General features: G+C 52.2%; 7 protein-coding genes across 7 annotated transcripts; 6 read left to right on the top strand and 1 right to left on the bottom strand.

Moving 5' to 3' along the window:
• The first annotated feature begins 1,411 nt into the window (after positions 1-1,411).
• Positions 1,412-4,325, top strand: SMAC4_04646 (uncharacterized protein). Its single transcript, XM_003345367.2, has 4 exons — positions 1,412-2,004; positions 2,059-2,807; positions 2,869-3,018; positions 3,076-4,325. The coding sequence occupies exons 2-4, from the start codon at positions 2,079-2,081 to the stop codon at positions 3,385-3,387; spliced, it is 1,191 nt and encodes a 396-aa protein (XP_003345415.1). The 5' UTR covers positions 1,412-2,004; positions 2,059-2,078; the 3' UTR covers positions 3,388-4,325.
• Positions 4,326-5,222: 897 nt separating this feature from the next.
• On the top strand, positions 5,223-7,080 carry SMAC4_04645 (uncharacterized protein). The gene is made up of 3 exons (XM_024655668.2): positions 5,223-5,468; positions 5,625-5,925; positions 6,037-7,080. Exons 1-3 carry the CDS (start codon positions 5,466-5,468, stop codon positions 6,069-6,071), a joined length of 339 nt encoding a protein of 112 aa, XP_024511519.2. The 5' UTR covers positions 5,223-5,465; the 3' UTR covers positions 6,072-7,080.
• Positions 7,081-10,601: 3,521 nt separating this feature from the next.
• Positions 10,602-15,144, top strand: SMAC4_04644 (uncharacterized protein). The gene is made up of 3 exons (XM_066090148.1): positions 10,602-12,039; positions 12,126-12,269; positions 12,394-15,144. The coding sequence occupies exons 1-3, from the start codon at positions 12,001-12,003 to the stop codon at positions 14,785-14,787; spliced, it is 2,577 nt and encodes an 858-aa protein (XP_065945727.1). The 5' UTR covers positions 10,602-12,000; the 3' UTR covers positions 14,788-15,144.
• Positions 15,145-15,541: 397 nt separating this feature from the next.
• On the bottom strand, positions 15,542-17,954 carry SMAC4_04643 (uncharacterized protein). The gene is made up of 4 exons (XM_003345364.2): positions 16,884-17,954; positions 16,524-16,811; positions 16,044-16,455; positions 15,542-15,964 (listed from the first exon to the last, which is right to left on the bottom strand). The coding sequence occupies exons 1-4, from the start codon at positions 17,456-17,458 to the stop codon at positions 15,881-15,883; spliced, it is 1,359 nt and encodes a 452-aa protein (XP_003345412.1). The 5' UTR covers positions 17,459-17,954; the 3' UTR covers positions 15,542-15,880.
• A 106-nt stretch (positions 17,955-18,060) lies between these two features.
• SMAC4_04642 (60S ribosomal protein eL20) lies at positions 18,061-19,258 on the top strand (the record flags this gene model as incomplete). The annotated part of the gene is made up of 5 exons (XM_003345363.2): positions 18,061-18,125; positions 18,182-18,185; positions 18,615-18,799; positions 18,864-19,040; positions 19,100-19,258. The coding sequence occupies exons 2-5, from the start codon at positions 18,182-18,184 to the stop codon at positions 19,256-19,258; spliced, it is 525 nt and encodes a 174-aa protein (XP_003345411.1). The 5' UTR covers positions 18,061-18,125.
• Positions 19,259-19,883: 625 nt separating this feature from the next.
• On the top strand, positions 19,884-20,625 carry SMAC4_04641 (uncharacterized protein; the record flags this gene model as incomplete). Its single annotated transcript, XM_003345362.2, has 1 exon — positions 19,884-20,625. One exon carries the CDS (start codon positions 19,884-19,886, stop codon positions 20,613-20,615), a length of 732 nt encoding a protein of 243 aa, XP_003345410.1. The 3' UTR covers positions 20,616-20,625.
• Positions 20,626-21,475: 850 nt separating this feature from the next.
• SMAC4_04640 (uncharacterized protein) lies at positions 21,476-24,973 on the top strand. The gene is made up of 4 exons (XM_003345361.2): positions 21,476-22,579; positions 22,634-22,721; positions 22,779-23,771; positions 23,901-24,973. The coding sequence occupies exons 1-4, from the start codon at positions 22,433-22,435 to the stop codon at positions 24,698-24,700; spliced, it is 2,028 nt and encodes a 675-aa protein (XP_003345409.1). The 5' UTR covers positions 21,476-22,432; the 3' UTR covers positions 24,701-24,973.
• Positions 24,974-25,903: the final 930 nt, after the last annotated feature.

Raw genomic sequence — 25,903 nt, 5'->3', positions numbered from 1 at the left:
CTCATGGACGAGATGAGCCTTCGGGTGAACAATTGACAGCCTCAAGGAACGGGACGGGAGTCCAATGGGTTCCACCGATGTCTGACTGTCAGCACGTTCCGTCATTATATAGGTTGCTATTATCGACTTCAATTGAACCGGTGATAGGTGAGCTCGGAGCCTTGGGTGAGAGAAGTAAGCGTGAAGACACAAGGTGTCGTCCAATACAGAGGTTAGCGTATGCGCGGTAGCTCTGCCGGGGCATGTTGACGGTCCAGAGACGGGGGCCATGCTGAATGCCTTTGAACGTGATCCGACGGAAATTGGTTTTTGAGTGCCGTGGTTAGGTGCTGGGGCACTTCCACTCTAGTAGTATGAACTTGACACCATGTTGAAAGTTGACTCCCCAATGCCTAGCTTAGAAGCAGAAAAGCACCCGTTCATCCCGAGGGCTTCTAGATCCCAAGAAAGAACGTCGAATGAGAAAGACGAAACCAAGAAACCAAAACCAACTGTAACAGGAAAAGAAAAAAAAAAAGAAAAAAAAGGAGAATGGTGGGCAGTAGCAAACATGTAGTAGCGACCCTACTGCACGAATTTACCTAGCGGCTGCAGGTCGTGGTTGTGGGTACTTTGTGGGTTGCAGAGAACCGATGGACTGTGTTAGCGCATTTCTTGTTCCATGCTAATGTCCACCACTAAAATTGCATGCCCAGCTATCCCATCCTATCCTGCCGCACTACGCAGGGCCGTACCGGCGTCGCCTGGTAGTCACTCGGTCGATGGCTAATCTCTTCGGGGCAATCCACTATTCCTCTCTCGTCGCATCCGCTCCCCATCGCTCCCCATCGCTCTCCCCATCGTCCTCTCTGCGCCGCGAACAATCCCAGAAGCGACCCCATCACCTTTAAAGTCAATCATCTCGCTTGCGCTCTCACGACCTCCAGCTTTGATACGCCCTTCTTTCCCTCTTTTTCTGCATCTGCCCGACCTCCGGCCCGTCCACCACGTCGCCGCCGTTTCTCCTTCTTTGGCCCGCCCGTTTTTGGTCCTCGATATCCCTTCTTGATTATTCTTCTGCCCTTCTAGGTTCCAGGTCCTTTTCTGGCTAATCAAGCACGCAAGGCGTGCCCGTGTGTGTCCGTGTTTCTGGTCGACCACCTACCGACACACCCCCTCGACCTTTTCGGCCTCCGCGCGCCAATTTTCCCACCTGCAACGACAACCGCGGCCGGAATCAGCGTTGTCGCCATTATCATTTTTTTTTTTTACTTTTTGCGGAACTTCGAAAGCCTGACGCCGACCGCCCAGACATTTCAGACCCGTCAAGGAGTTGGCTGCTGTTACTCGACAACAGTCAGGGCCTCACAGGGCTAATACCTACTCTGCCGACCGAAGGGTAGGATAGGGGTTGGGCCTTGGATTGGCGAAAGCTGGATTCAGCTGCGAACAAGAGGTTGGTTGCTTTTTCACTTTCTACCGTTCCCATTGCAATCCAACGTGCCAGACAGTTCGCTCCATCCACTTGTTGTTCCTGTCCTCGCTGGCTGCCTCCGTCGCTGCTTGCCCTCCACGTTGCGTTGCCACTGATCGCATCGCACTGCCCCCAATCCCCAATTGATTGGTGCTGCAAGGCTGTCAACGGGTCTCGTCCGCCTCACTATCCAAACCCAACCGCCGCAAACCTCAGCTCCTACTACGACGCAATTACTACCAAGACCAAGCGCTGATAGTTTTCTGCGTTGGGGTTCAGCGTTCATTTTTTATGACAATACAAAGATACCCTTCAAAATGGCACTGAGCGCGGACGACACAACCCTATCTGCCCCTGGCAGTTCGAAGGAGATGCGGACCCACGACAATGCAGTGGCAACAACAAGAGGTAGCGACCGCTTACCTGTAACCTTGCGATTCACATTCATGATGGAAGAGACTTTCAATTCTCGTGCAGTACAAATGGACTAATCAGCGATATTACAGGCGACCGTGATAGTATCGGTGGAAACTCGAGAAATTCAAGAAGCAGTATGTTGGAACGAAATCAGGATCGCAGCCCATTTGGTAACCAGTTATGTACAGGAACACGAGCAACCGCAGCCATGAGCAACTCGAACCCGGTAGCGCCTAAGAAGAAGAAGGGTGGTTTCCTCGCCATCTTTGGCTGTTGCGGCGTCCCTGATGATGCGAACGGCCTCGATACCCCGGTACCAAGCCACAAGCTCGACAGGATTCCCCCTAGACCGGCGACCGCGAGCAGGCGAACAGCAACCCCGTCCGAGCAACCCACCGCGAGCAAGACTCAGCTGTTTGAGAAGGAACCAGTTCAGCAATCGCAGCCGACCCAAGAACAGTCGAAGAACGGGAAGCGGGTATCAGGAACGAGCACTCAGGATCAGTCGACAGTTGGCGAAAGGGATGGAGAGTCAAAGCAGACAACAATCGTTGGCCCCGGCTCAAGTAGCCCGCAGGCATCGGTAGAGCCGCCACAGCAGACCAACAAGGAAGTGGAGGTGGTTGAGGAGGTGGTCAATGAGAAGGACGAAGAAAGGGATGTGCAGATGCCTGATGCCGCCGAGGAATCACAACAGGCTTCACATGCGGCCGATGCCACGACTGAGGAATCGTACACGAATCTTCCTCCTCCACCTCCGGGCCCGATTCCCGCAGCTCCAACTGCACCAACAAGCGGTGCGCTAATTGAGAGCCCTCCCGTCTTTCCTCCCGACCAACCTCAGAAGTTCCTACTGCCTCCTCAAGCACCTGAGTTCAAGGGCAAGAAGTGCCTTGTTCTTGATTTGGATGAAACCCTCGTGCACAGCTCCTTCAAGGTTAGCCTCATATCTCTCTACCATCTTGTCCTGCTCTGCTTGCTGACTGATTGAATTACAGATCCTCCATCAGGCCGACTTCACAATACCCGTTGAGATTGAAGGCAACTACCATAATGTCTATGTCATCAAGCGGCCAGGTGTAGATCAGTTCATGAAGAGAGTTGGCGAGCTCTACGAAGTTGTTGTCTTCACTGCGTCGGTTTCCAAGGTACGTGAAGTGGAATTCTTTTTAGGGTTTGGCAAACCAAATGCTGACAATCCTTAGTACGGTGATCCGCTGCTGGACCAGTTGGACATCCACAACGTTGTCCACCATCGTCTTTTCCGCGAAAGTTGCTACAACCATCAAGGAAACTACGTCAAAGACCTGTCCCAGGTTGGACGCGACCTCAAAGACACCATCATCATCGACAACTCGCCAACCTCGTATATCTTCCACCCCCAGCACGCCGTACCAATCAGCAGTTGGTTCTCGGATGCGCATGACAACGAGCTATTGGACCTCATTCCCGTTCTGGAAGACCTTGCCGGTGTCAACGTGCAAGACGTTAGCCTGGTCTTGGACGTCACTCTTTAAAGCGTTCAACTCAAATGCTTTCCGTTTTGATCATACAACACCTCGCGGATGGATGGCCTATGGCCAATCCATTGCGGGGTGTTTTGGTTCATATTTGTCTCAAGCAAAAAGGCGTAAATGTGTCATACTGTCTAATTCATTAAATACGGCATGGCGGGTTTCACAGACATGACTGTTTGGTTACGACCCCGCCTTCCAGATCCAAGAGGTTGCGGCCGATCCAAATGGCGGCCCGTTGCATACGAAGGGATATGCACAGCATTATCGCTCTTGTGCCCGGTCACTCCGGCCTCCGTGAACCGAAAAAAAGGGGCAGAGAAGGTGCTGATGGGTCCGGCATAGTTCAAGATCGATCTGAAAAGAACGGGCTTTGGGATTGCCGGGTTGGTACGGCCCAGTGTGAAGCGTAAAAGCCATCTATACACAGCGACATCCCTGTCAGAACGACGGGCTTTCATTATCGAGCGGGAGGGGGGAGAGGGGAGGGAAGAGATGGATGGAGCATCACCCAGTACCATTGTTTCTTTTTCCGAGCTACGAGCGAAGGAACCGTGTTGTACTGCGGTTGGTTTGTCTTGCCTGTCAGCGGGCGCAAAGTTCTTGCTTAGTGCGCACATACACCCGAGTACTTGAAGGGTGTTTATAGTGTTGTTTTCTTTTGTCAGCTTTTTGTCCTCTTATCATGTATCCCCCCCCGTTTCTCATCTTCTTCTTCTCCCATCGGGCTTCTCTTCTAATTCCCCCTTACTCATAGGCACACTGTTCTTTGTCATAACATGTATATCAATGGGTGTTTTGATTTGCTCGCTCCTTGCTGGCTCGGAGGGATACAAAAAGACAACAGCATCTGGCTTCCCGTTATGCCTCAGAAATACCCACGCTACTACTCAATTGATCGAACAAGTTATCAACTCTCTTCATGATTCACTTCTCAGTGGATAAACCGATGCGTTACCAATTGGCCTCCAGGATTCGTGTGGCAGAGGTTTGGATCAAGCGTGCACACAAGAGCACGGGGTGTCGTTCCGCCCAACTCAACTGTTAGCACTTACACCCCAAGTTGCCATCAAAGAGGTACCCGTATCAAACAAGCTGCTTAGAGAAAGGATCGACGTCGGCATTCCCGTGCAGTGTAGAGTCCTCCTACTCTGACAACTCCTGAGAGAGACAGAGTCATCGGAACCAAAAATGGAAGGCCAACGCGACCAAAGTGCTATGCAGCAGAGTTCCCGTCAAGTCAGCCGCAAAGCCTCCTCGTATGGGCTTCTCAATTCGCAATAGTCACTTGCCCGGTTGAAGCTGCTTTTGGCATATCCCTTTGGGCCAGGTTTCTTTAGGCTGCAGAAGTAGATATCAGTACTCATAAACGTCGTTCACGTAGACTTCACATGGCGCGTCATGGGGGGAACATCAACCAGTTCATCCCTCGCAGGAACCTCACGTTGAGCTGATGGCGATGGGGACCACGACCACCTGCAGCAATGCAAGGGGCAGGGGACCCTGACAACGTTGCTTGGCATTTGCACCTGAAATCCGGGGATTTGAAGAATGCCCCCACAGTTCCTCCTGGGCCCAGATCCGTCCGTCTCAACCCTGTAGGAGCGAACAAGGAGCCATTCAGGTACCGTGTACCTTGCGAACTTGCTCCCAAAAGGTGCACAAAAACGCAGCTTCCACCTGGGACCCACCAAGTTGTGCGTGCTCGGCGGACGGCTGAATGAAATTGCGGCCCAAGCTCTTGCCTTGCCTGCCCTGGAAGCGGCGAACCCAGCCTGGGGAGCTTGGCTCCTTGGCTTTCCTGGTCCGGGCGGGCAAGCGATCTTTCCAAACCGTGGCCTCAATTGGAAGCACAGACCAGGCTCGTGATTATTAGGGGGACCCGTGGAACTACAAGGTACGCATCTCCCAAAGCTTCCATCCACCATTGAATTACGGCCACGATCATCATCACCCACCACCACCACCATCTACGCGACGACGATTTATAGCGTGAAGGATCCTTTAGATACCCTCCTTCACCACCCCGTTCTCTTTTCTGCTCTTTGCACATTAATCCTCTTTTAATATCTTCTGTCACAATGGTACGTTCTTCGAGTCTACAAGCAGCTAGCTTCCCCGTTGTTATGTTATTGTGATCACAGTGGCATCATACCATCAGCTTTCGAGCCATGTTATGTTGTTGACTGATCGCATTGGGAAATACGCGACAACATAGCTAACGATGCTCCTACAAAAAGTCTTCTCCTCGTGCCTCCTCCCCCACCTCCGCGCCCGCTGCGGTCGGTGTTAGCTCTGGCCGCCCCTCCTCGCCTCCTCCCCCCGGCGGTGCCCGCACCGCCATCCGTCGCCGTGCTGCTGCCGACCAGAAGGAGAAGATCGCCAATGCCCGCCCCAACAGCACGCGCGCCGCTGGCGCTGGTGGCTCTAGCAGCACCATGCTCCGTCTCTACACCGATGAGAGCCCCGGCCTCAAGGTCGACCCCGTTGTCGTCCTGGTTCTGTCGCTTGTCTTCATCTTCAGCGTTGTCGCCCTTCACAGTACGTTTAACCCTCCCTGTCTTTGGAAACGCCTTGCGGCTTTCTTGTCCACTGGGTTCCCTAGACAGATAAACAGCAATGAACATAGCTGACCTAACTTCTCTCCTCCAGTCATCGCCAAGATCACCCGCAAGTTCTCCAGCTAAACGGGTTAAACACCAGCAAAGCAACAATTCTTATTCGAAGCGATCTGGTTCCTCTTTGGCGCGGCTGCACTCTTCATACAGTGGCTGAGACGAACCAAAAACGATGAATGACGGCAACATAACAACTATATCATATTCACACGAAACACACAATGGCACAGACCTACCCTCCTTGCTGCTGCGATCCTGACAGGAAATGCAACCATTCGACGATCTGTCCCATGTGCCCCAGGGACCACAATACGTATTTCGGGAGATGTGGTGGTGCCGGTAGTAGGCACCCTTGAGCTCAGCTGGGGTGGGTTGTTTCGTGCATAATAACAGAAGGGAAGGGATATCAAGGGACGGACGAACGGGGTGGGCGCGTTTGGGGAACTAGGGATTGGGGATTGGTGGAAAACACACGCCAACCAAAAGGAAACCACAGCATGAAAGGGTTAGAGAAAAATGACGAAACCCATGCAAACCTTTTATGTCTCCCAGGGCGCATAAGATATCCGCCAGCGGTTTTATAGTTGGAAGGATGATGAATTTGGTGGGAACGTTTTTCTGTTTGTTTACCTACTATGTAACTTGGCTTGTACGATGGCAATCGAATTTTTTCTATTTTCTGGGAAGGCAGGCAGATGGGATAAGAGGCGAGCTTTCCTTGGCCGCATGTCAAGTTGGTGTCTTCCATCCGTTCTCTTTTGAGTGCTTCCATCCCTTGTGGTCGGAGGAATTGGCTGTAAACTATTTGGTATTGATGCCTCGGGGACACTGTTAAAGGCTCTTGCTGGCTTTTATACCTGATGCAACTGGTTGCTCACATCTTCACACGCTTGATCCAAAGTATCTTGAATGTTCCCGGGCGCGTTTCAATACCGGAACACCCGATTGACGTCTCATTGTTTCTCCCAGACTTTTACCTAGCTAAGTCTTTAACTCATACTCGGACCTACCTGAGTGTATCGACTCGAACTCTCTGTCAGTGTTTGTTGTCCACTTTCTGCGATTGTGACAGGTCCTCAGCCACTATCACCAAGCCCAAGGTGATGTTTCAAGGTAAAATCCGTGCTGATGGTGTATGTACTCCGGGTTTGCCTTCGGTCCTCTATGGGACTGTCTTGGTCTCTGAAGTAAGTAGAAAATGGTAGGGTATATTTCGACTTAAGAGGGAGTATGGGAAGAGGTGGTTCACGGTGAAGTGAACAACTTTGGTGGAGAGTCTCCAGTAAACATATTCTCGCATTATGACCTAGGTACCTGTGAGAATAACACGGAACATTCTCCGTCATCGACGTCAGACAACACAACAAGCGTTCGACTTCCGATTGTCTAGATGTAACTTACACCTTTTAGGTAAACAAACAAACCTCATCCAGTATACCTTCTCACAGGTTTCTTGCTCTTGGTAGAAACACCCACAACAAATATCTGAACTGCCGTCTCTCGTGCGAGTGACATAGAAAACATCAGAAAGCACAACAGATAGAACAGTACAAACGATGAGACAATGAGATGATAAGATGGTAATCATACTGTATGCATGCAGCCTTGTGGGCTCTGTGGGTAAACGGGTTGTGATGCTGTGTCACGCACGACCTTTTCCCCCTCCTCCTTCCTCCATATACAATATGTCTGTGAAGCTGTGAAGCAGTGAGGTAGGTAATCCGAGGAAGATTTTTGAAAGGTGATGTCCGTATGGATAGAGGACAATAGATGATTTGGTTGGTTGGTTGGATGGTTGGTCGGTGATTTGTATGAGGCTCCTACATATGGGTATGGGTATGTACATACATCCATTACCAGAAGTATTCATGATGGCATCCGTTTTGAAGGCAGGTAAGTGGGCGTGGCTGGTCATATAATATGGGAACTGTTGAGGCTGTATCTCACAAGCTTATTTTTAAGTTCTCATGTGATAGGCTTTAGACACTAAATCTTTTTTTTTTTTTTTAAAAAAAAAAAAAAAGGGTTGTTCAAAATTAAACCTCTTCCGTGGTAGATAATCTGTGTCCTGTGTAGTTGGTTGTCCTCGATCATTCTATAGATTCGAGTTAATGGTAGTAGGCTCTGTAGGTATACGTGAAAGAGAGCAAGCAGGCTGTAACACCTGATCAAAACCTCAGGTTCCCCTCCTCGGATTACTTTATAGGGCTTTCTCTTCATTTGAGTTCGAGGAAAACCAAGACGTGGTGAGGATGAATACAATAAAATTATTACAGGTTTGTTAGGAATCTTGTGACTGTTTAGTTAGTAACCCAAACGTACCTATACTGAGGTATAGCATTCGAAGAACCGGAATATTTCTAGAACTTCATGTTGTCCCATGGTAGCACATCCAATCCACGCTCCACGCTCCGAGCGGTAACGCTAATGCGAGTAAGCCATGCGCATCACATCCCACTTTGGGTTCAAGTTTCACGAACGATCAACTGAGTGGGCGGGCTTTTATGTGGTATAGTACCTAGACGGGATACTTGCGCGCGGTGGGTATTTACCAGATTACGCTCGCTGTGGAAAACGGCTTATCCCTTCCTTCCCCCATGGCCAACAACCGGCCAAGAACCACCCTCCCCGCTCGACCTTGTCCTTGTGCCTTGCTTTCCACGGCTGGTAATCGTTCCCGCGATGGCGGCCCTGCATCGCGGGCGATCTGACTGTTGCGGTTCATCTGAGTGGTGGATGATCTTAAGCCATGCTGTATGCACTTCGTCATCTTCACTTCCTCCCCTCTTGAGAGGAGGGAAAGAATAGGCGGTAAGTAAGTGCCTGTGTCGTCTGGTGACAAGCAAGTTCCTGAGCTGCAACAAACCGTATGGGTATCGTAGACCAACCTGGTAGTAGTTGTGATTGCAGTATCGCACTACCATTATGACAAGGGACACAAGCTCTCTCAAATTTGACACATGCGAGCGTTCGTTCCAGGCGCAGGCGACTTTGGAGCTGTCCAGAACTCACCCTACGCTGGAATGAGAGAGCCAACCTATGTAAAAGGATTCGGAGGAGACGCCTGTTCCTGAACTCAAACACTTGACAGTCGCCAAGACTTCGTTGAGTTTGTCACAACTCCAACTTTTTGGCAAAAGGAGCTTCGAAACGAAAGACGAATTTCAAAAAACTTCAGCTGCACTATTCAAGAGATATGTACGGTGATAGTTCTGAGTACGCTGATTTCCAGTCCGCAATCGTTTTTTTTTCGTATCTCTCCATTCGGTGGAGATACGAGTGAATGAAATCTTGCACTTTTCGTTTCAAAGGCCATTTTTCCAAAAAGTTGGGTTTTGTGACAATCTCAACTAAGTCTTGGCGCGCGCCAAGACTGTCAAGGTGAATGAGGTCGGGAATGTATGTATGTACATGGAGACGAACGTTATAGGGTACCTGATCGGTTAGCAGCGTGGCATCCATGGGGATAGTGACGGCCCAGATATACTTTGCCCATCCATCATCCTGAGCCATCTTCGACATGCAGCAGGAGTAGGTTCAAGTTGGTGCTCCCTCAGCTGTTTGGTACTAGCGGGGTCGAATGTCAGCCCTTACGAGTTCTGATCACCAGCATCGTGGTCCCATGGGAACACAGGTGCCTCTCTCTCTGCGTGAAATTGAATGGACGCCTAGAACCGAGGAACCCATCCGGCCGGTGCTGCCGTTTCGATGTGGTTGCTATGACCGACCCTATATTGCAACCACACCTTTTGTAAAGGTAACGTCTGCTGCTATGGTAAAAGTGGCCCTGGGGAGTCTTCCCACCTCTGCTACCCAATTGTTTTAACCGCGATGGTGTGAAAGAGAGTGACGGGAGAGCCGCCGGCCGCCGCGAAGCTCAGGCGTGGTAGACCATACTTTGTGAGGTCGGTAACCTACAGTGTTCTGTAATTTCTAACCGTCCTTGTTTGAAGGCTTTACACTCACAACCGTAGTTGGTGTTTCTATCCAGCAGGAAACATGAAGGGGGATCCCGACTGACATGATGACGAGCGTTTTTCGGTTGAGGTCGGCAAGTGGAGAACATCGAAGTGTTAAAGGTCCGGGGATAGTTCGAATGGAATCCTCCACTGGTCTCCCCATTGGTGCCGTTTCGCCGTTGTGTTGAGTTAGCTGCTCCAACCTCGTGGCCCCCAGAGACACTTTACCCAACGGGGCAGGTAAGGTTGCATATCAAGTCCGAATGCCCAACATTTGAGAAACAAGAGCGAGAAGACGAATACGTACAGGCACACGCGCCCTTCGTAACCTCTCCCATCACGCGAGGCTTTGCTGTAGTGGTCGCCGAGAACTCGGCCAGAAAAGAACCGAACAAATGATAGATTCTCTTTCTGAATACCTTTTGCTGAGAGGTTACATGAAGCCCAAGGTGATCGCAAGGACAAGTCCTGTAGGTTGTGTAGAACTCGGATCCGATCGGCCGTGTTGGAGAAAGGGGGAGGGAATTGACTGCTAAGATCACCAGGCGGTACCTGATCAATTGATGTTCAATATCATTTCGCCGGGCTGTTGCAAGACGGGCAATGACAACCCGGCTGTGTGAGTGGTGGGAAGAGGCAGTGAGCGGGCAGTGACAGTGGTGAAGTGGACTCTGAAGGGCCTGCCAAAGCGCTGTGAGAGCCAACCCGCGTGGATACCCTGCAGCACAATCCGGGCCCCCGGCTTTCCACTTCCACCTTGGACTCTGGAAATCCACCTCCCACTCAACTTGTTCCACCAAGTCTCCAGTCCCCCCGTCTCGCCAGTCTCGCACCCGGGACCACTAAAAACAGACGGGAATGCCACCATTCCTGCCCTGCCCATTCCACAAGACTTGCGCACTGTTCACCCGACCCCCATCCACCCCGAGCCCAGGATCAGGCAAGCAGAAAGCAGAATCGACGCGAGAATGCTGGAAGTTGCCACGGCCACTGCGAGCCGACACAGCAAAATCAGTGAAGAGACTCTTGGTCTCTGAGGTTTGAGATAACCAAGAGAGAGAGGTACCACTTCTCGGCCAGCCTCAGGGAGTCAGAGCACTACGGTCCACGGTCCACGGCAACCACCTGCTGCACCACCAGTCAACCCATCACCATCCCGCAAAAAGTTTCCATCTCTTCCCGTCTCCCGTCCCCGGATCCGAGTCTGGTTCCTGAAGTTGAAGAAATCTCTCCACTGTGCACACTCTGTACACTATACGCTACAAACCGCGGCAAGTTAATTCCATCCCATCCTGCGGTCCTCAACTCTACTATACAGCTTGGCAACAAATCATAGCTCTATGCTTAGAGGTTCTACCCAGACCACTTGTTCTCGATACTTGACTAGCTCGGCTACCAAGTTGTCCAAGGAAGGCTACCTACCTAACCTGCTTGCTTACAGCGTGCATGCTGGCTCCTGGACCCCTTATTAAACTTCCGCTGCATGTCTAAAGTATCCCCCGTCCCGCCGCCCGTCATCCGTCCAACCTCGAGGCCGTCCGCTCCACTCCCATTCTCCGTCTCTGCCCGTCTCTCCATCGTCGCCCTGTCTGTCTTTGGCCGCAATCCTTCGATTCCAAGTCGTAAACCCGTATCTCGCAACAAGTCCAACGAGTTGGTAGACGGAATCTTGATCGGAAGCGCACTCAACAGCACATTCATTCGCCTGACTGGTCACTGCCAGGTGGTAGCTGCATACAATACCTACGCATCGCAGCATCGCATCGCATTGAGCGACAACGAGCCGGCCCCCAAAGACGATTTCTCCCCTTGCGCCCCGGCCACGCGTGCCTCCGCACTCTCTTCAACCTCGAAGCGACCTCTTCCATTCTCTTTCCCGGACATATCACTGCAATTTGGTCTTTTGCGAATGGTTACAAATAACGCGTTGCTTGCTGTCGTCGCCCGTCCGAGCTTATGCTGCGCAGCAGTAGCCAACTCTTTGACTCGGCCTCAAACTACCTACACGCTCCGCCAGTTTACCTTCTACCCATAGCATTATGGCAGGGTTCTTCAACAAACTGAAAGGCGCAGGTGCAGTATGTCGGACGACTCCCTTCCACATTTTGTCCTCCCAATGGACGGGTGTTGACATGGTCTTTGGATCGCTAACAATGTCGTGCAGGGAAGCTCCAAAACCGACAACAATGCCTCCTCCAAAAACAAAAAGGACGAGCCGGCGGTGGAATTGACTCCCCTTGAGAGGATACTGCAGAATGCTGGGCCTCTCCGAGAAGATGGAAGCGACAAGTACTTTGGCTTGGAAAATGTAGGACCGCATTCTGGGACCCTGCTGTGTGGATGATGTCGCTAACGCATATGACTTTTGCAGTTTGGCAACACATGGTATGCGCAATCCGCCGGATGACAGTAAAAGATAGTGCTAACCTTAGAAAACCAGCTATTGTAACTCGATCCTTCAAGCGCTATACTACTCGGAACCTTTCCGAGAGAACGTCGTTAATTACCCGCCGTTGAATAACCCATCAGAAGGCACGACGAACAAAGTCAAAGTCTCGATACGGCCCCCGGTACAAGTCAACGGAAATGCGGCGACGCCTGGCAAGCAATTTGCCAAACCCCGGCAAGGGTTTACTCCTGGACCGATACCGATGCCAATAACGCAACCGATACGACCCGAAGACAGACCTGACGCCCCCGAATACAAGAAAAAGCAGGCTATGATCAAAGGGCCTGTTTTGGAGTTGGCCCAGGAAAATCCAGATGCGTACGGCATGGAGGAATGCACCTTTACTGGGCTGAAGGATATTTTTACTGCTCTGATTCAGAGCAGCTCCAGGACTGGCGTCATCAGTCCACAACGCTTTCTGGATATTTTCAAGCGCGATAACGAAATGTTCCGCAACTCCATGCACCAAGACGCACACGAATTCTACGGCCTTGTATTGAACGACGTTATATCAAATGTGGAGGCATACGCTAGGCGGATGCAGGAGAGCGGGAAGGTAAACGGAACGATACAGTCTCCATTGAACCAACTATCCTCATCCCCAAGCCTCATGAGGAGCATGATGGCATCCAATTTCAGGACGCCCGAGACGAGCTGGGTCCACGACATATTCGAAGGCGTCCTAGTTTCTGAAACCAGGTGCTTGACTTGCGAGACGGCGTCACAACGAGACGAAACGTTTCTGGATCTCTCGATCGACCTGGAAGAACATTCTTCAGTAACATCATGCCTACGGAAATTTTCCGCAGAGGAGATGCTTTGCGAGAGAAACAAGTTCCACTGCGATCATTGTGGCGGCCTGCAAGAGGCTGAAAAGAGGATGAAGATTAAGAAGCTACCAAAGGTTTTGGCCCTGCATCTGAAGAGGTTCAAGTATACCGAGGACTACAGTCGGCTCCAAAAGCTCTTTCATCGAGTCGTTTATCCATATTACCTTCGCATGTTCAACACGACCGATGACGCGGAGGACCCGGACAGGATCTACGAATTATACGCAGTTATTGTTCATATTGGAGGTAATGCCTACCACGGACACTACGTATCAATCATCAAGACCAAGGACCGAGGCTGGGTTTTGTTCGATGACGAGATGGTCGAGCCCGTCGACAAGAATTTTGTGGCCAACTTCTTTGGCGACAAGCCAGGCATGGCTTGCGCCTACGTACTATTTTACCAGGAAGTCACCTTCGAGAAGATGAGGGAAGAGTTGGATGCCGAAGGACTGGAAGAGATGAGGCTAGCCACACAAGCAGCCGACCTCGCAGCCGGCGTAGAACAGGTGAACGGAACCGAAAAGAACCCCTTAATGAAGGTCAACAGCCAGCCGACAGTACCGGTCGAGGACCTTGACCCATCGGTAAGCCTCGCTCACGCCCAAACAGCTCCAGGCGGAATTGCCAGTATCTTACAATATTCGACGCCGACCCAGGCCCCCGGACCCGAGCCTTACTCCCATCCTCTAGCTGCGGCACCACCTCCGGCCCCTGCCGTCATGACAAAGGCGGACGAGGCAGCCACGGTCCCACCGAAATCCAAGGAAGAAATTGCCAAGGAGAAGAAGGAACAAAAGGCCCAGGAGAAAGCACAGGAGAAGGCTAGAAAAGCCGCTGAGAAAGAGGCAGCAAGGCTTGCAGAAAAGGAGCGTCTCGAAAAGCTCGCCAAGAAGCGCGAAGCACAGCAGAAAGAGCAGGAGCAACTAGCAAAGGTCATGCGCGAAAGTAAACAACTGGCAGCCGAAGAGGAGAGGAGGCGCAAGAAGGAGGCGGCAGCCGCTGAAGGGGGCACCAAGAGTGGCCCCAGCAGCCCCGGGTTGTTCAACCGCGCCGGCCTGGGTAGCAAGTCTCTCTCACGCAAGAGCTTTGCCTTCCTGGGAAAGACTGGAGGCGGTGGTAGCGACAAGTCCGAAAAGAGCAGTGACAGGGCGGGAAGCAGCAGCACCGAGCATAGGAGCAATGGCAGCATGACCAGCAGCGGCGTGGCTGAGAGCAACGCCAGTAGCCGCGCGACTACTGGCGATGGCTATGGCAGCGGCGGCAATGGCTTTGGGGGGTTCTCTCCATCATCACCGTTATCGCCCACCTCACGAGGGGGGCCAAACGGTATTCACTCCCACCACCATCATCCGAGCTCGCCTATGAGATCTATGACTACGCCAGAGGGTCTCAAGAGAGACGTGCGAGCTTCTAGGTCGGCTTCGACGTCATCCATACCCGGCCCACCCCCTACGCCCCCGGAGAGCAGGTTCGAGAAGCCGCCGCTGCGAGACCGGTTCAGCTTCAGCATAGGGAGAAAGAAGAGTTCGCGGTTCCTGTCATAGTGCGATAGGCCTTTTGGATGTCTGTTTAGCAATGGAGGTGGCGGTCTCAAGGCGGTGGAGGAGCGCTCCAACTGTAGTGCGAGAAGTCGGCAATCCAGCATGGGGAGTAGGTGTAGTGTAGAGGGCTGAGTTGTCTAGGTATAGATGAAAGCTACTTGTTGGCGAAGTTGGTGTAAACCTACAATGCGCGGTCAAGGAGTGTGTGCAGAGGGGCTGTTGAGACCTGCCGCGCTTTTATTCGATTCTCATTCTGGTGGTGGTTGGTTGGTTGGTTGGTGGGTGGGTGTATATATGCAGGTTTAAGGGGAGCGGAAAATACACACAAAAAGTAGGAAGCAAACAAGTTTTATTCAAACCACGCGGATGGTATCCTGAATGCTTGAAGATGTCTCACACGATAACAATGTAGAGGAGTCGGGTTGCCCTACAAGCGGTCAGCTGGCCAGAATACTGTGTAGATTCCTGTCGGTTTGCATGTTCCACTTCCCCGATCAAGTTATCCAGTCTCGTCGTCAGGTATATCACTACATATTTCATGGTAATGAACGGCACGGCGAGCTGAGTGCCTACATGGAGACGTTCACTCAACCGTAAAGGTAGGTAAATCGGCTTTAATATCCGCTTATAAGGACTATTTAAATTCGGTGCAGAGCAAAGTAGATTGGCGGGTTGCATTATACGTAGTGGTTGGATATACCGAAGTTCCTTCGAAGTTTTTTTCCCGGTGTCATACGTGATATTCTTCACACATTGAGTTAACATGACTGCACCTCAGATAAAAGCAGTTCTTTCAACTCCATATGTGTATGTCGCGTTTGATACACCGTTTGATACACATACTGCACTTCTTTGAACTCTGATTGATTAAGTATGCTTTTTGTCTATCCGAAGGACCGCCTTAACCACCAGGGCAGCAGAAGAGCGGTTTTCACCTGGTAGCACTGGTGCAGCCTTGAACCGAGTGCATTCCAGATGGAGGCCTTTAATTCCTGCTCCCAGTTACCCCCACACACTTCATGTGCTGCTACTGCTCCCATTGTGTTGATGGACTACGGCAAAGCCATAAGCTATCGCCCGATCACAGTTTAGAACACTATACTCCAGTTCCGGGGAAGGCACCGCTCTTGCTAAGCACCACAAAGCCTCGCTCGCGTGCTATGTAGCCCTTCATGAGGTTCTAAATTCCCGAGTAGTTGATATTAGTGAGTATTCGAGACTGAAATCAATGGCTGTTTCTGGCACGAGTGTCCACATACCTTGTAGATCATATTCGCCATCACACACTCAACCTCATCCCTCTCCATCGCCTTCTTGCTGCCCAGACTTATAGCGGCAACAAACTCGTCGACGGGGATGCGAGTACGCCGCACCCGCGGACCGCCCTCCACCTTGGGCTCCTCGAACCCGCCAGCAAGGTAGACCTTGCGCAAGAGGTTGCGCAGTGCAATATCGCGGCCTCGCTCCAGGGTCAGGTAGATGCGGCGCTTGACGAACTCGTCCCCGCCTTGCAGGAGAGCCAGGTCGAACGCGTGCAGCTCGCCCCTCTTGATGCAGTTGGATAGCGGCAGGAAGAGCTTCTGGAGTCGGGGGTACGGCTCGAGAAGCTTTTGGCTTGGGAGAGTGTGTGTCGTGAGGAGGTGGCAAGGGACGAGGTAGGTGAGGATGAGCCTAGTAAACAGGAGTCAGTGTACTTGTTCGATTTAAACTTGGGAGTTAAGGTACGTGTTTTGACGCACTCTTTGTTCTTCATGGCATCCTTGTGGCAGAGGGACCATGCCTGTGTCAAATGCTCCTCAGCCTGGACGTAGTTCTCCTCCAGGAAACACAGAACTCCCTCGTAATATTTGAACGTGACCTGCTGTGACTTGGGGAAGGCGGATAGGGGCGGCATGTCACCTCGATAAGCCGACAATGTCTTGAGGATGTTTTTGGATAAACTGGCCGAATTGAGTTTAAAGTACGTCTTGAACAGAAGATTGATGATGTAGTAAATACCCCATTTCCGTGACTCCTCCAAGGGTGCTCTGTTGTAACATGTGTCAGTGAGGTTGTTCACCCGGGAACATGCATATGGTGGGTGAAAGAAGTAGTAATACCTGTCATTGAGACACAGCGTGAAGATCCTGTTGAGCTGACGGGCGCAATCCTCCAGCTTCTGATGTTGTTCTGACTCTGGGTCAAAGTCATCCTGGAAGATCTGGCCCGATGTGTCCCCGGCGGCTACGTTGTTGTTGCGCTCCTCGTCGGCCTTCAGAGCGAAGATGCGCAGATTCTTGGCCACGACATACAGGCACGGAATTGACCACGCTTCGAACCCCTGACCGATGTAGCCCCTGTATAACGCAGAGAGCAGTTCCTTCCACGCATCGTACACTTTTGTCCATGAAGACTGCGGCGCCTGGTTTAGAGCAGGGAGAAGCTCGCCGATGGCCTTCCAGTAGGCAAGGTACACATCACTCCAGCCTTGCACCTCGTCCTTGGGCAGTTTCTCGAAGCCCGATGTGCTGTTCTGAATACCGCGCTTTATGAAATTCTGAGCATCATGGTGACCGCAACTTTTCCAGATGGCCTGGAGTTGCTGTTGTGGGAGATCAGGCGATAGTGTCTGTGCAAGCTGGTATCCTTCACGGCTCGTCTGCGCATTTGAGAATGTTCGAATAAGTGTATCCATTTTTGTGTATGGAAGTCACCCGTAAGTCCGCACTCTGACTGATAGATGTTGTTCTTGTTGACTCTTGTACGGGATATGGACGCAAGGCGGTCGCTTAAACTACGTAGCTTTGGAGCTTCTTGACGTCGTTTGCCGAAATCAGGATCCCCGCTTGATGGACAGAAGGACGCAAATAAACGTCGGTTTGGGTGTCCAAATCAGAGCAATGTGAAAGACGTTGAGTTGCTATAAAGATTTGAAATGCGCCGTAGCTTGGAACCGAGGTTTGAAAACGTGACGGTGAATGTTGATGGAAGCTTGCAGTTTAAAAAGATGGGAATCTGGAATGTGATTGGTCTTTGAAGCTCACTTCATCGTTGCACTTTCAGTTGCTGGTCGTTTGCATTGGAGACGGATGCTCCCTGGCAGTCGCGGTTCAGTTGCCTGGCCAGGCGTGCCTGCCGCCCCACATCTGCAACTTCACAAAGGAGGACAACAGCGGGGGGTCGCATGGCGCACCGCCACATTGTGGCTCAAGGTTGTGTGGCCCAGAAATTTTTGGTCCGAGCACGACGAGCCCTAACAAGCACACCCGGATTTTTTTCCTCGCGTGCCCGCTAATTCGAGACATCCTTCAGCTCAACAGAACGAAATTCTCGCGGTACCTAGCGACGAATAATCACAGTAAGTCTTTGCTCCCTGGCATTCTCACGGTTAATCTGAGCATCGCTAATTTTTGAAAAGATGGGTAAGCGATTGCTTCTTTTTCCTGGTCGTCCCGGCCCCTGCAAAAGTGTGAATATCGCGACGGCAATGTGACAACATCGAACAACAACCCGATCGCGAAACCGGCTGCCCGACGAGATGCGACACTCGATATAATACGATTGGAATGGTGGATTTGCTGCTAGGAGCTCCTTTTGGGGCTGTCTAGGCATCCAGATACCCTCAACAACGAATAGAGATGGATCTCCGTGGGGAATTGGCTGTTTCGACCGAAAAAAGCTGGACGACCAAGTTCGAGTGCAACCGGAACCGGGCAATTTTCACAATACGACGAAGACCGAGCGAAACCGATGTTCAACAGAGCCAAACCGATATCAATCATCACTTTTGGGGGCCGCATGGGGACAGTGACGATGGTGATAATGAAGCAGCAGCTAACGTCATGCTTCAGGTCGTCTCCAGGAGTACCAGGTCATCGGGCGCCACTTGCCCACCGAGTCCAACCCGACTCCTGCCCTCTACCGCATGCGCATCTTTGCGCCCAATGCGGTCGTTGCTAAGTCCCGCTTCTGGTACTTCCTTCGCGGTCTCCGCAAGGTGAAGAAGGCCACCGGCGAGATCGTCACCTGCAACACGGTATGTAGCAGCGTCCACTCGGCATGGATATCTTGGGACAAGACACTAACGACCCCGTTATCAGATCACCGAGAAGCACCCCCTGAAGGTCAAGAACTTCGGTGTTTGGATCCGCTACGACTCCCGCTCTGGCACCCACAACATGTACAAGGAGTACCGTGAGCTCTCTCGCACCGCCGCTGTCGAGGCTCTCTACTCCGACATGGCTGCCCGCCACCGTGCCCGCTTCAGGTCCATCCACGTACGTTGCGCCCATCACCCCTGTTTCCAGGCCCCCAGCATGCTAACCCCCAATTGCAGATCCTCAAGGTCGTTGAGCTCGAGAAGACCGAGGACATCAAGCGCCCCTACATCAAGCAGCTTGTCACCAAGAAGCTCTCCTTCCCTCTTCCCCACCGCGTCCCCAGGATCTCCAACAAGAAGATCTTCTCCGCCAAGCGCCCCGCTACCTTTGCTTAAGCGTTTATTATCGTGGCTGGGATTGGGAGGTTCAGGTTTTCATCTGGGAAATGGGATATCCTGCATTTGCTCCCTAGTACGAGCATGAATGAATAAATGGTCAAGCATGTGGTTGGTTTTCGTTCTGCAAGTCGATGCCGCATACACCTAGACTGCGTGCTCCAGCAATGCCAATGCTCGTGTCTGTGATGGGGAAAAGCAGATGGACGCCTCAGCTGCTACGTGGGCGCTGGGGCATGATCCAATTCGGAAGGCAACCCTTTTCCATCTCTTGAGCGATCCAACACATCACTTCCAGGAGCCGGCCACCTTGAAAGTTCGGTTAAGCCATTGGCATGGGGAACCGTTGCAGCTACTTGAACGTGACCGGGAACATACTGGAAGACTTATACCCGTTGGGCGGCCTGACTCATCCGCCGACGGCTGAAGCCAGGGGGCAGTGGATGTGCGGGTGGACATGTAATACCAGACAAAACTCACTTCCCATGAAAACTTTTTAACCTTCTCTTCCCAACTCTCTTGACGTATCTTATGTGACTGTACATCATACGTAACTGCTTACCCTTCCCAATTATTGTCCGCTACCGCCAATTTACGCCACAGTCTACACAATTATTTAAACACCATGGCAGAAGCAGCACCGGTTCCCGATTCCTTCATCACCGTTAGGTCAACACTCCCTTGCTTCTCTCTCCCGCTCATCCCAGAGCGTCCATGGGTCACAACGGAAAGGCTCGTCCTCCGGCCTCTGGCTGCCTCCGATTTAGAGGCCCTGCACGAGCTGCGCACCCAACCGGAGGTCATGATTTGGACGTCCGCCGGCAAGCCTGACAGCAGTCAAGCGGAAACCAAGGCCAAGCTTGACGGCATCCTATCGGACGAAGAAAACCAGAGATCATTCAACTACGCCATCTGCTTCAAGGAGGACCCGAGCAAGCTGATCGGCATCTGCGGCTGTTGGAGACTGAGCTCAGGCCTGGGATGGCCCGAGCTCGGCTACATGTTCAGGAAGGAGGCGTGGGGGCAGGGCATCGCGACCGAGTCCCTGAAGGCCTGGTTGGGCCTGTGGAACGCGCTGCCTAGGCAGGTGGTGGGGGTGAAGTGCGACGAGAGGACGTTGAGGGGTCTGGATGGGATTTATGAGAATAAAGAAGAGGGTGTGTTGGTAGAGGAACGACTGATCGCGTTGACGACGGATAACAACGGAGGGAGCAAGAATATTTTGAAGAAATGTGGGTTTGAACACTTTCTTACTTGGAAGGACAGGGACTCGCACCCAAATGAAAGCGAGGATGGGAAGGGGGAAGAGGTTTGGATTGATTTGCCGACCTTTAGGTATTTTCCTGGGAGGAACTGATGGGGGTTAGCTGCTAGTAGCCTCAGGAGAGAAAGAAACTAAAGATGGATAGGTGATCGATGTCCGCCCCGGAAACTTCATTTGTCAAAAGGACGTCCGTTTGGATATCCGTTCCGGGCTCCACTCTACGGCGTCTCGCTCCGCATCAGTGATCTGTGCATCCCGTCCCGGATCGGATTTGCCTTGCATCGGAGGCCGGAGCCGGAACTAGAATTAGCCAAGTCCCGAACCGGGTGCTTGCAAGACGCATTGAGGCAGAGTTGTGAGTTCATGGTGAGCGCTCACCGTGAGTGCTCAAGGTTCCGTCATGATTCGGCTATCTTTGCCGTATAAATACAAATGTGAAAAGTCGGGTTCATGTGTTCGTGGCGGTGGATGAGATGAGAAAGTGAAATTGGATGAACCGCATGCAAAACCGTGAGAAGATCGGATGGATGTATTCTTTACCCTAACCCCCATTTTCAATGTTTCTCACCAACCACCTCAATGTCTCAGGCAGCCAGGTTGCCTCCACTGCTGGAACTCTGCCCCACCATCGATGATGCAACAGAGTCATGTCGGGTTCCTGTCCCGCTTGTCTTGGCTCTTCTCCAAGAGAATTGTCGATTGCCCGATGGGTGTGAGCTGATCGCTTCGCCTTGTTCAGGACCGTGATATCCTTGGCCAAAGTTGGACCGACGCGCGAGATCTTCAAGGAGGCTGGAAAACACCCAATTTCGTCGAGTTGACGACAAACGCAGGGTCTTGGGGTCGTGGTGGAATCAGGAGGGTTCTAAGGTGGCCTTCTCACTTCGAGAATCTTGGAAATTCGAGAACCGGATTCTGCCTGGTCCCTGGGAGCTGCCATTGGAGGCTTGGAGTCAGACAAGCACCACTGTCACCTCACAGAGCACAGTTGATCTGAGAACGGCGGGGTGCACGTGTCCAGCGTTCACCCGTCAGCCTGTTGAGACCTGCCTATCACCAGCTTCTTAGCTCGCTACATACCCTTCTTGCTGCTCACATATTGCTGCTGCCCTCATCTTTCATCTGCATCCTCACTTGGTGCTCTCTCGCCGCTCCAGTCATAAGCAACCACACACCCTTTCTCGCCAAGCCGAACCGAGTGGACGTCTCTCCGGCTATCCCTCCCCCCTTTTCTCGAAGCATCATCTCTGGAGACATATTTGCTTCCAACACTTTTCGTTGGTTGTGTCCTGTTCTGGCCTGTGTCTCGCGGCGTTGCTTCACCTCGAACGAGAACCGAGCCGCTGTGCCTGTCGGTGGTTGAGACCCCCCGGTTGTCCGACTGATACCTAACCCGACTGGCAGTCCTTCTTCACTCAACGTTCTACGTATCGTTATTACATTCCACGACAAGGCTGTCACAGTCGTTGCCCGACCTACCTAATTCATCCTCGCCTATAGGAATTGGGCCATTCGATATTTCTACCTGAGTGTGTCTACGTTTCGGGAGCCACGAACAAGTTGTTGAGCCACTCTGCCTCAGTCGTTTTATGCAGCTTCCCAAGAAAACACTCAGGCTCACGTTACTCAGGCTCTCCGTCATACTATAAGTGCCGGTACCTTATATCTGCGCACCCGCATCAGCCTGGCCATAACCTGGCAGCCAACAGCTTCGGACTCTGTTACATGATCCTACTCAGCTCTTTACTGCCGCAATTTTCAACCTGTCATCAAGCAACTTGCCTCTGACAGGCGTGTGCATCAAGGACGACAACAAGCATCGAAGTCGCCTCTCTTTTGCCTTGTCTACGACGGCTAACCTTGACCCCTCTATTCCATAACTAAGGTGGCATGAGGCAGACATCATCACCATGGCTTCTCCAACACCCGAGACCAATGGCAAGACCAAGGAGATCTTCTACGGCTACATGTACGATGACCCGAGACCAGACGAAATCCCGATACCAAAACCAAAGCCGTTGCTTGACGCGCTTTTAAGAGCTCTTGCTCTGCACATTGTATGTTATTCTGCCTCCACGTCGGCTCTGGGCTTCACCGCTAACCTGAGGTAGATCAATGACATTGGAGATAAAGATGAGAAGCATTTAGCTCCTGCCAAGATGGCAGCTTTTTACAAGCTTGCAGGCCATGACTATGATAGTGAGTCAAGACATGGCATGTCAGCAGCGCCCCTTTTGTGCTGACCAGACAACGCAGGACTCTTTGTGAACATGCCGCCTCAGTCCATTTCCTTCATCTATCAAGTTCAAGGATGTCAACATATGCTTTTGCCCACCGAGGACGACTTTGCGGCCCCTTCGATTCCGGCACTTACTGTTAAAGGCTTTGCGAGGTGGCAGGCAATTCAGATCTTGCTAGAGCCACAAGTTCATGTCCCGATCATTCAGTTTGCGGTCAAGAACTGGGCCCTGAAGCATCCGGAGTATGGGAGCGTGTTCCCAGACGACTTGCCAGCCACAGTTTTCCCCGCTGATACCGATCAAGATACCGACCGGTGGCACCAAAGCTGTGCGACCAAACTTCGTGCTGAGGCGACAACCAGGGAGGAAGCGAAGGAAGCGAGAGAAGAACCCAGTGTTGACCCCAAAGCGAATGCTTTCCCCGACGACAAGGTTCCATTCTCACACGTCCGCCCCAAACCATCCGTACCGCAGGATTATGATTACTTCAACACACGCTCCGTCCCTGTCCCTGTTTCTTACGTTCGACCCCCTGAACCACGGACAGATCGCTACGATCCTCGCAGATCCCCAGAGCGGCCTAGGGAACCGGAGCGTGAAAGAGGCCATGATATTGACCCAGACCCTCTTGATATTGGCCGAGGCCGCTACGCCCCGCCACGGAAGGCTTTCCCGCCAGAGGAAGAACGTACCAGCCGAGGCCCCAGCTTCACTGATTACCCGCACATCATCCCTCAGGAGACTCAGTCAATGCAGATCCCGCTTCGCACCGACCGAATTTCAGTTCCTCGCCGGCACAGTCAACCCCGTCACTACAACAGCCCTTCCTCGTCCGACGCAGAAATTGAACCAGCAACCTCCAGATCCGGAAGGCGCCATCACAGCCGAAGCAGCCGAGACTCGCGCGAGCCGCCCCCTGTGACATCCCATCGCGTTTTCAACCCCGAAGGTGTCCCCTCCTCCCGAGCCGCCCCCATAGGCGGGCGCAGCATCTCACCACGATCTCACGGTTACTCGTCGCGCAGGGATCCCCCGATAGCAGTAATCCCAGCAACGGCCTCTTCACTAAGGACCGACGACTCCAAGAGAAAGAGCATAGGCTCCGGTATCAAAGACAAGATCTCTAATCTTTTCCCAGGCGTTTCCACCATCGGCGACGATCGACGAAGCCGGTCCCGGAGTCAGAAGGACGACCGCGGAACCGGACCCGACAGAGCCGCAAGGGAGCTGTACCGCAACTCCAGACGCAAGTCGTATTCGGACGATGAATCGGACCTGACCGAGTCGGAGGACGAGGTCGAGCGGCGGCGGAGAGCAAAGAGATTGAGCAAGGAGAGCAGGATATTGGACCAGCGGGACATCGACAGGGAGAGGGAGAGAGACATCCGGATGAAGTCCCGCGACCGCGACCGCGACCGAGAAAGAGACAGAGAAAGAGATCGCGACCACGAGAGAAACCGGGTCCGAGACCGAAGCACCAGGGACCGGGACAGAGATCGGTACCGTGACCTAGACAGAGACGACGACGAACCTACCTCGCGCCGAGAAAGAAGCCGCGGCATTTCCACCGGCACCCTCCGCCGCGACCGCGAGCACCGCGACCGCGAGCACCGCGAGCGGCACGACGACGAAGACGATCTAGACCTCTCACCACACAGTAGCCGCAGCGGCAGAGCACCACGCAAAGCCAGCGGTCCTGGTCCCAGCCCGTACCTGGCGCAAGCCGACCTCGAGAGAAGGACAGGCAGTCGGGCGGATATTGATAGGAGGGATTGGACCGGCGGTGCTGGCGGGTCGATGCTTAGTGGGAGGGAAAGTGATCGGTATAGAGACAGCAGAGATAGGGATAGGGAGGGGAGGTGGGGGAGCAGAGATGATATGCGGAGTAGGGAACGGCCGATTCACAGGGAGAGGTTGAGTAGCCCGCCTTACCGGTAATAGGTGATGGATGGGTGATATCGTCTCGGGCTTTTCCGAATTGGCAAAACGTGGATGTTTGGATACACATGAGATGACATCTTCAGGATGTCAGGATACGCAACGGGAGACACGAGGAGAGAGTGTAATAATGGGATGAATAGGACCTGGACAATCAATTAAAAGGTTCGGTTTGTGTGAATGGGAAATACCTAATTCGATTATCTTGGATGTGGGATAGAATTACTTGAGTTATCTTCTTTCCGGTTTAGCGAGTCAACAAAATGAATACCTTAAGGTTATCAAAATGACGACTTTTTTTTTTTACAGCTATTCCCGCCTTGTCCCCATCGTCCGGGAACAACGAGCCGTTTATGGCTTACTTATGAACGACACCAGCATCACCTACCCAACGACGCCTATCTGAACGTCTCTTCCAGGTCTAGTGGCTCTCTTCCGCAGCGGCCATGCAGACCGACTCTCAACCTTGAAGAGTTTCCGTTTTGATGATGAAAAGAACTGGTTCAATAAATAGATAGCTTCCCGGGAAGAAGAAGAAGAAGAAGAAAGAAAGGAAAGAATGGAAAGAAGGTGATGATTAATGAGTAACTGGTATTAGGCAGTGGCGGTTGCGTTGGTGGTTATATTGGTGTTGTTGGTGGTGGCAGTGTTGGCTATGGCCATTGGTCGCATCTAATCCTGATATTGATCCTTTGAGGTTCCCATCCGTCACTTTTTCAGTCATTGTCTTTTGTCTTCCCTTTTTTCTTGTTTTTCTTCAAGTTAGCGACTGTTGCGTTCGGCCAGCGTAAGTAAGAAAGAAATGAGAAGAATCAAAGATCATGACCATCAGGCAGCAGCAAGATTTTTTCCGCCAGCGAAGGGAGACAAATGAGATTAAAACAAATGGTCACGTGTGCATAGAAACAATGCCGGTCGCTCTCATCCCAGCCGGCCTGGCCTGGCTTGAACCTGACCTGACCCGACCTGACCTGGCCGGAGCGGATGAGAACCTCCGAGCATGCGGGCAGGCGGGGGTCAAAGGTATGCGACCGCCGAAGACTCTGTCCGCTTTCTTTTCCATGTGTGTAAGAATGTGGGTGGTGGAACTGGAAGGAGGCAGCAAAGGGCGAGACGAAAGCCGGTTCAGGAGACTTATATCGTGGGTCGCGATGGAAAACAGGCGGTAAGATAGACGAAGGGAACAGGTGAATAGATAATCTC

The sequence above is a fragment of the Sordaria macrospora genome, chromosome 1 (genome assembly GCF_033870435.1).
Source record: "Sordaria macrospora chromosome 1, complete sequence".
Classification (NCBI taxonomy): Eukaryota; Fungi; Ascomycota; class Sordariomycetes; order Sordariales; family Sordariaceae; genus Sordaria; species Sordaria macrospora.
This window is presented reverse-complemented; position numbering and strand designations above follow the sequence as displayed.

What these genes read in the sequence shown, in the direction of transcription:
- SMAC4_04643 (XM_003345364.2), bottom strand. Translation starts at nt 17,458, where the DNA reads ATGGATACACTTATTCGAACATTCTCAAATGCGCAGACGAGCCGTGAA. An exon ending in ACGCTGTGTCTCAATGACAG is followed by an intron (nt 16,812 to 16,883) that starts GTATTACTACTT and finishes ATGTTACAACAG; the next exon opens with AGCACCCTTGGAGGAGTCAC. An exon ending in GATGCCATGAAGAACAAAGA is followed by an intron (nt 16,456 to 16,523) that starts GTGCGTCAAAAC and finishes CCTGTTTACTAG; the next exon opens with GCTCATCCTCACCTACCTCG.
- SMAC4_04644 (XM_066090148.1), top strand. Translation starts at nt 12,001, where the DNA reads ATGGCAGGGTTCTTCAACAAACTGAAAGGCGCAGGTGCA. An exon ending in AACTGAAAGGCGCAGGTGCA is followed by an intron (nt 12,040 to 12,125) that starts GTATGTCGGACG and finishes AATGTCGTGCAG; the next exon opens with GGAAGCTCCAAAACCGACAA. An exon ending in AGTACTTTGGCTTGGAAAAT is followed by an intron (nt 12,270 to 12,393) that starts GTAGGACCGCAT and finishes TGCTAACCTTAG; the next exon opens with AAAACCAGCTATTGTAACTC.
- SMAC4_04646 (XM_003345367.2), top strand. Translation starts at nt 2,079, where the DNA reads ATGAGCAACTCGAACCCGGTAGCGCCTAAGAAGAAGAAGGGTGGTTTC. An exon ending in TCGTGCACAGCTCCTTCAAG is followed by an intron (nt 2,808 to 2,868) that starts GTTAGCCTCATA and finishes ATTGAATTACAG; the next exon opens with ATCCTCCATCAGGCCGACTT. An exon ending in TCACTGCGTCGGTTTCCAAG is followed by an intron (nt 3,019 to 3,075) that starts GTACGTGAAGTG and finishes GACAATCCTTAG; the next exon opens with TACGGTGATCCGCTGCTGGA.
- SMAC4_04645 (XM_024655668.2), top strand. An exon ending in CAGCGTTGTCGCCCTTCACA is followed by an intron (nt 5,926 to 6,036) that starts GTACGTTTAACC and finishes TCTCTCCTCCAG; the next exon opens with TCATCGCCAAGATCACCCGC.
- SMAC4_04640 (XM_003345361.2), top strand. Translation starts at nt 22,433, where the DNA reads ATGGCTTCTCCAACACCCGAGACCAATGGCAAGACCAAGGAGATCTTC. An exon ending in GAGCTCTTGCTCTGCACATT is followed by an intron (nt 22,580 to 22,633) that starts GTATGTTATTCT and finishes AACCTGAGGTAG; the next exon opens with ATCAATGACATTGGAGATAA. An exon ending in TGCAGGCCATGACTATGATA is followed by an intron (nt 22,722 to 22,778) that starts GTGAGTCAAGAC and finishes CAGACAACGCAG; the next exon opens with GACTCTTTGTGAACATGCCG.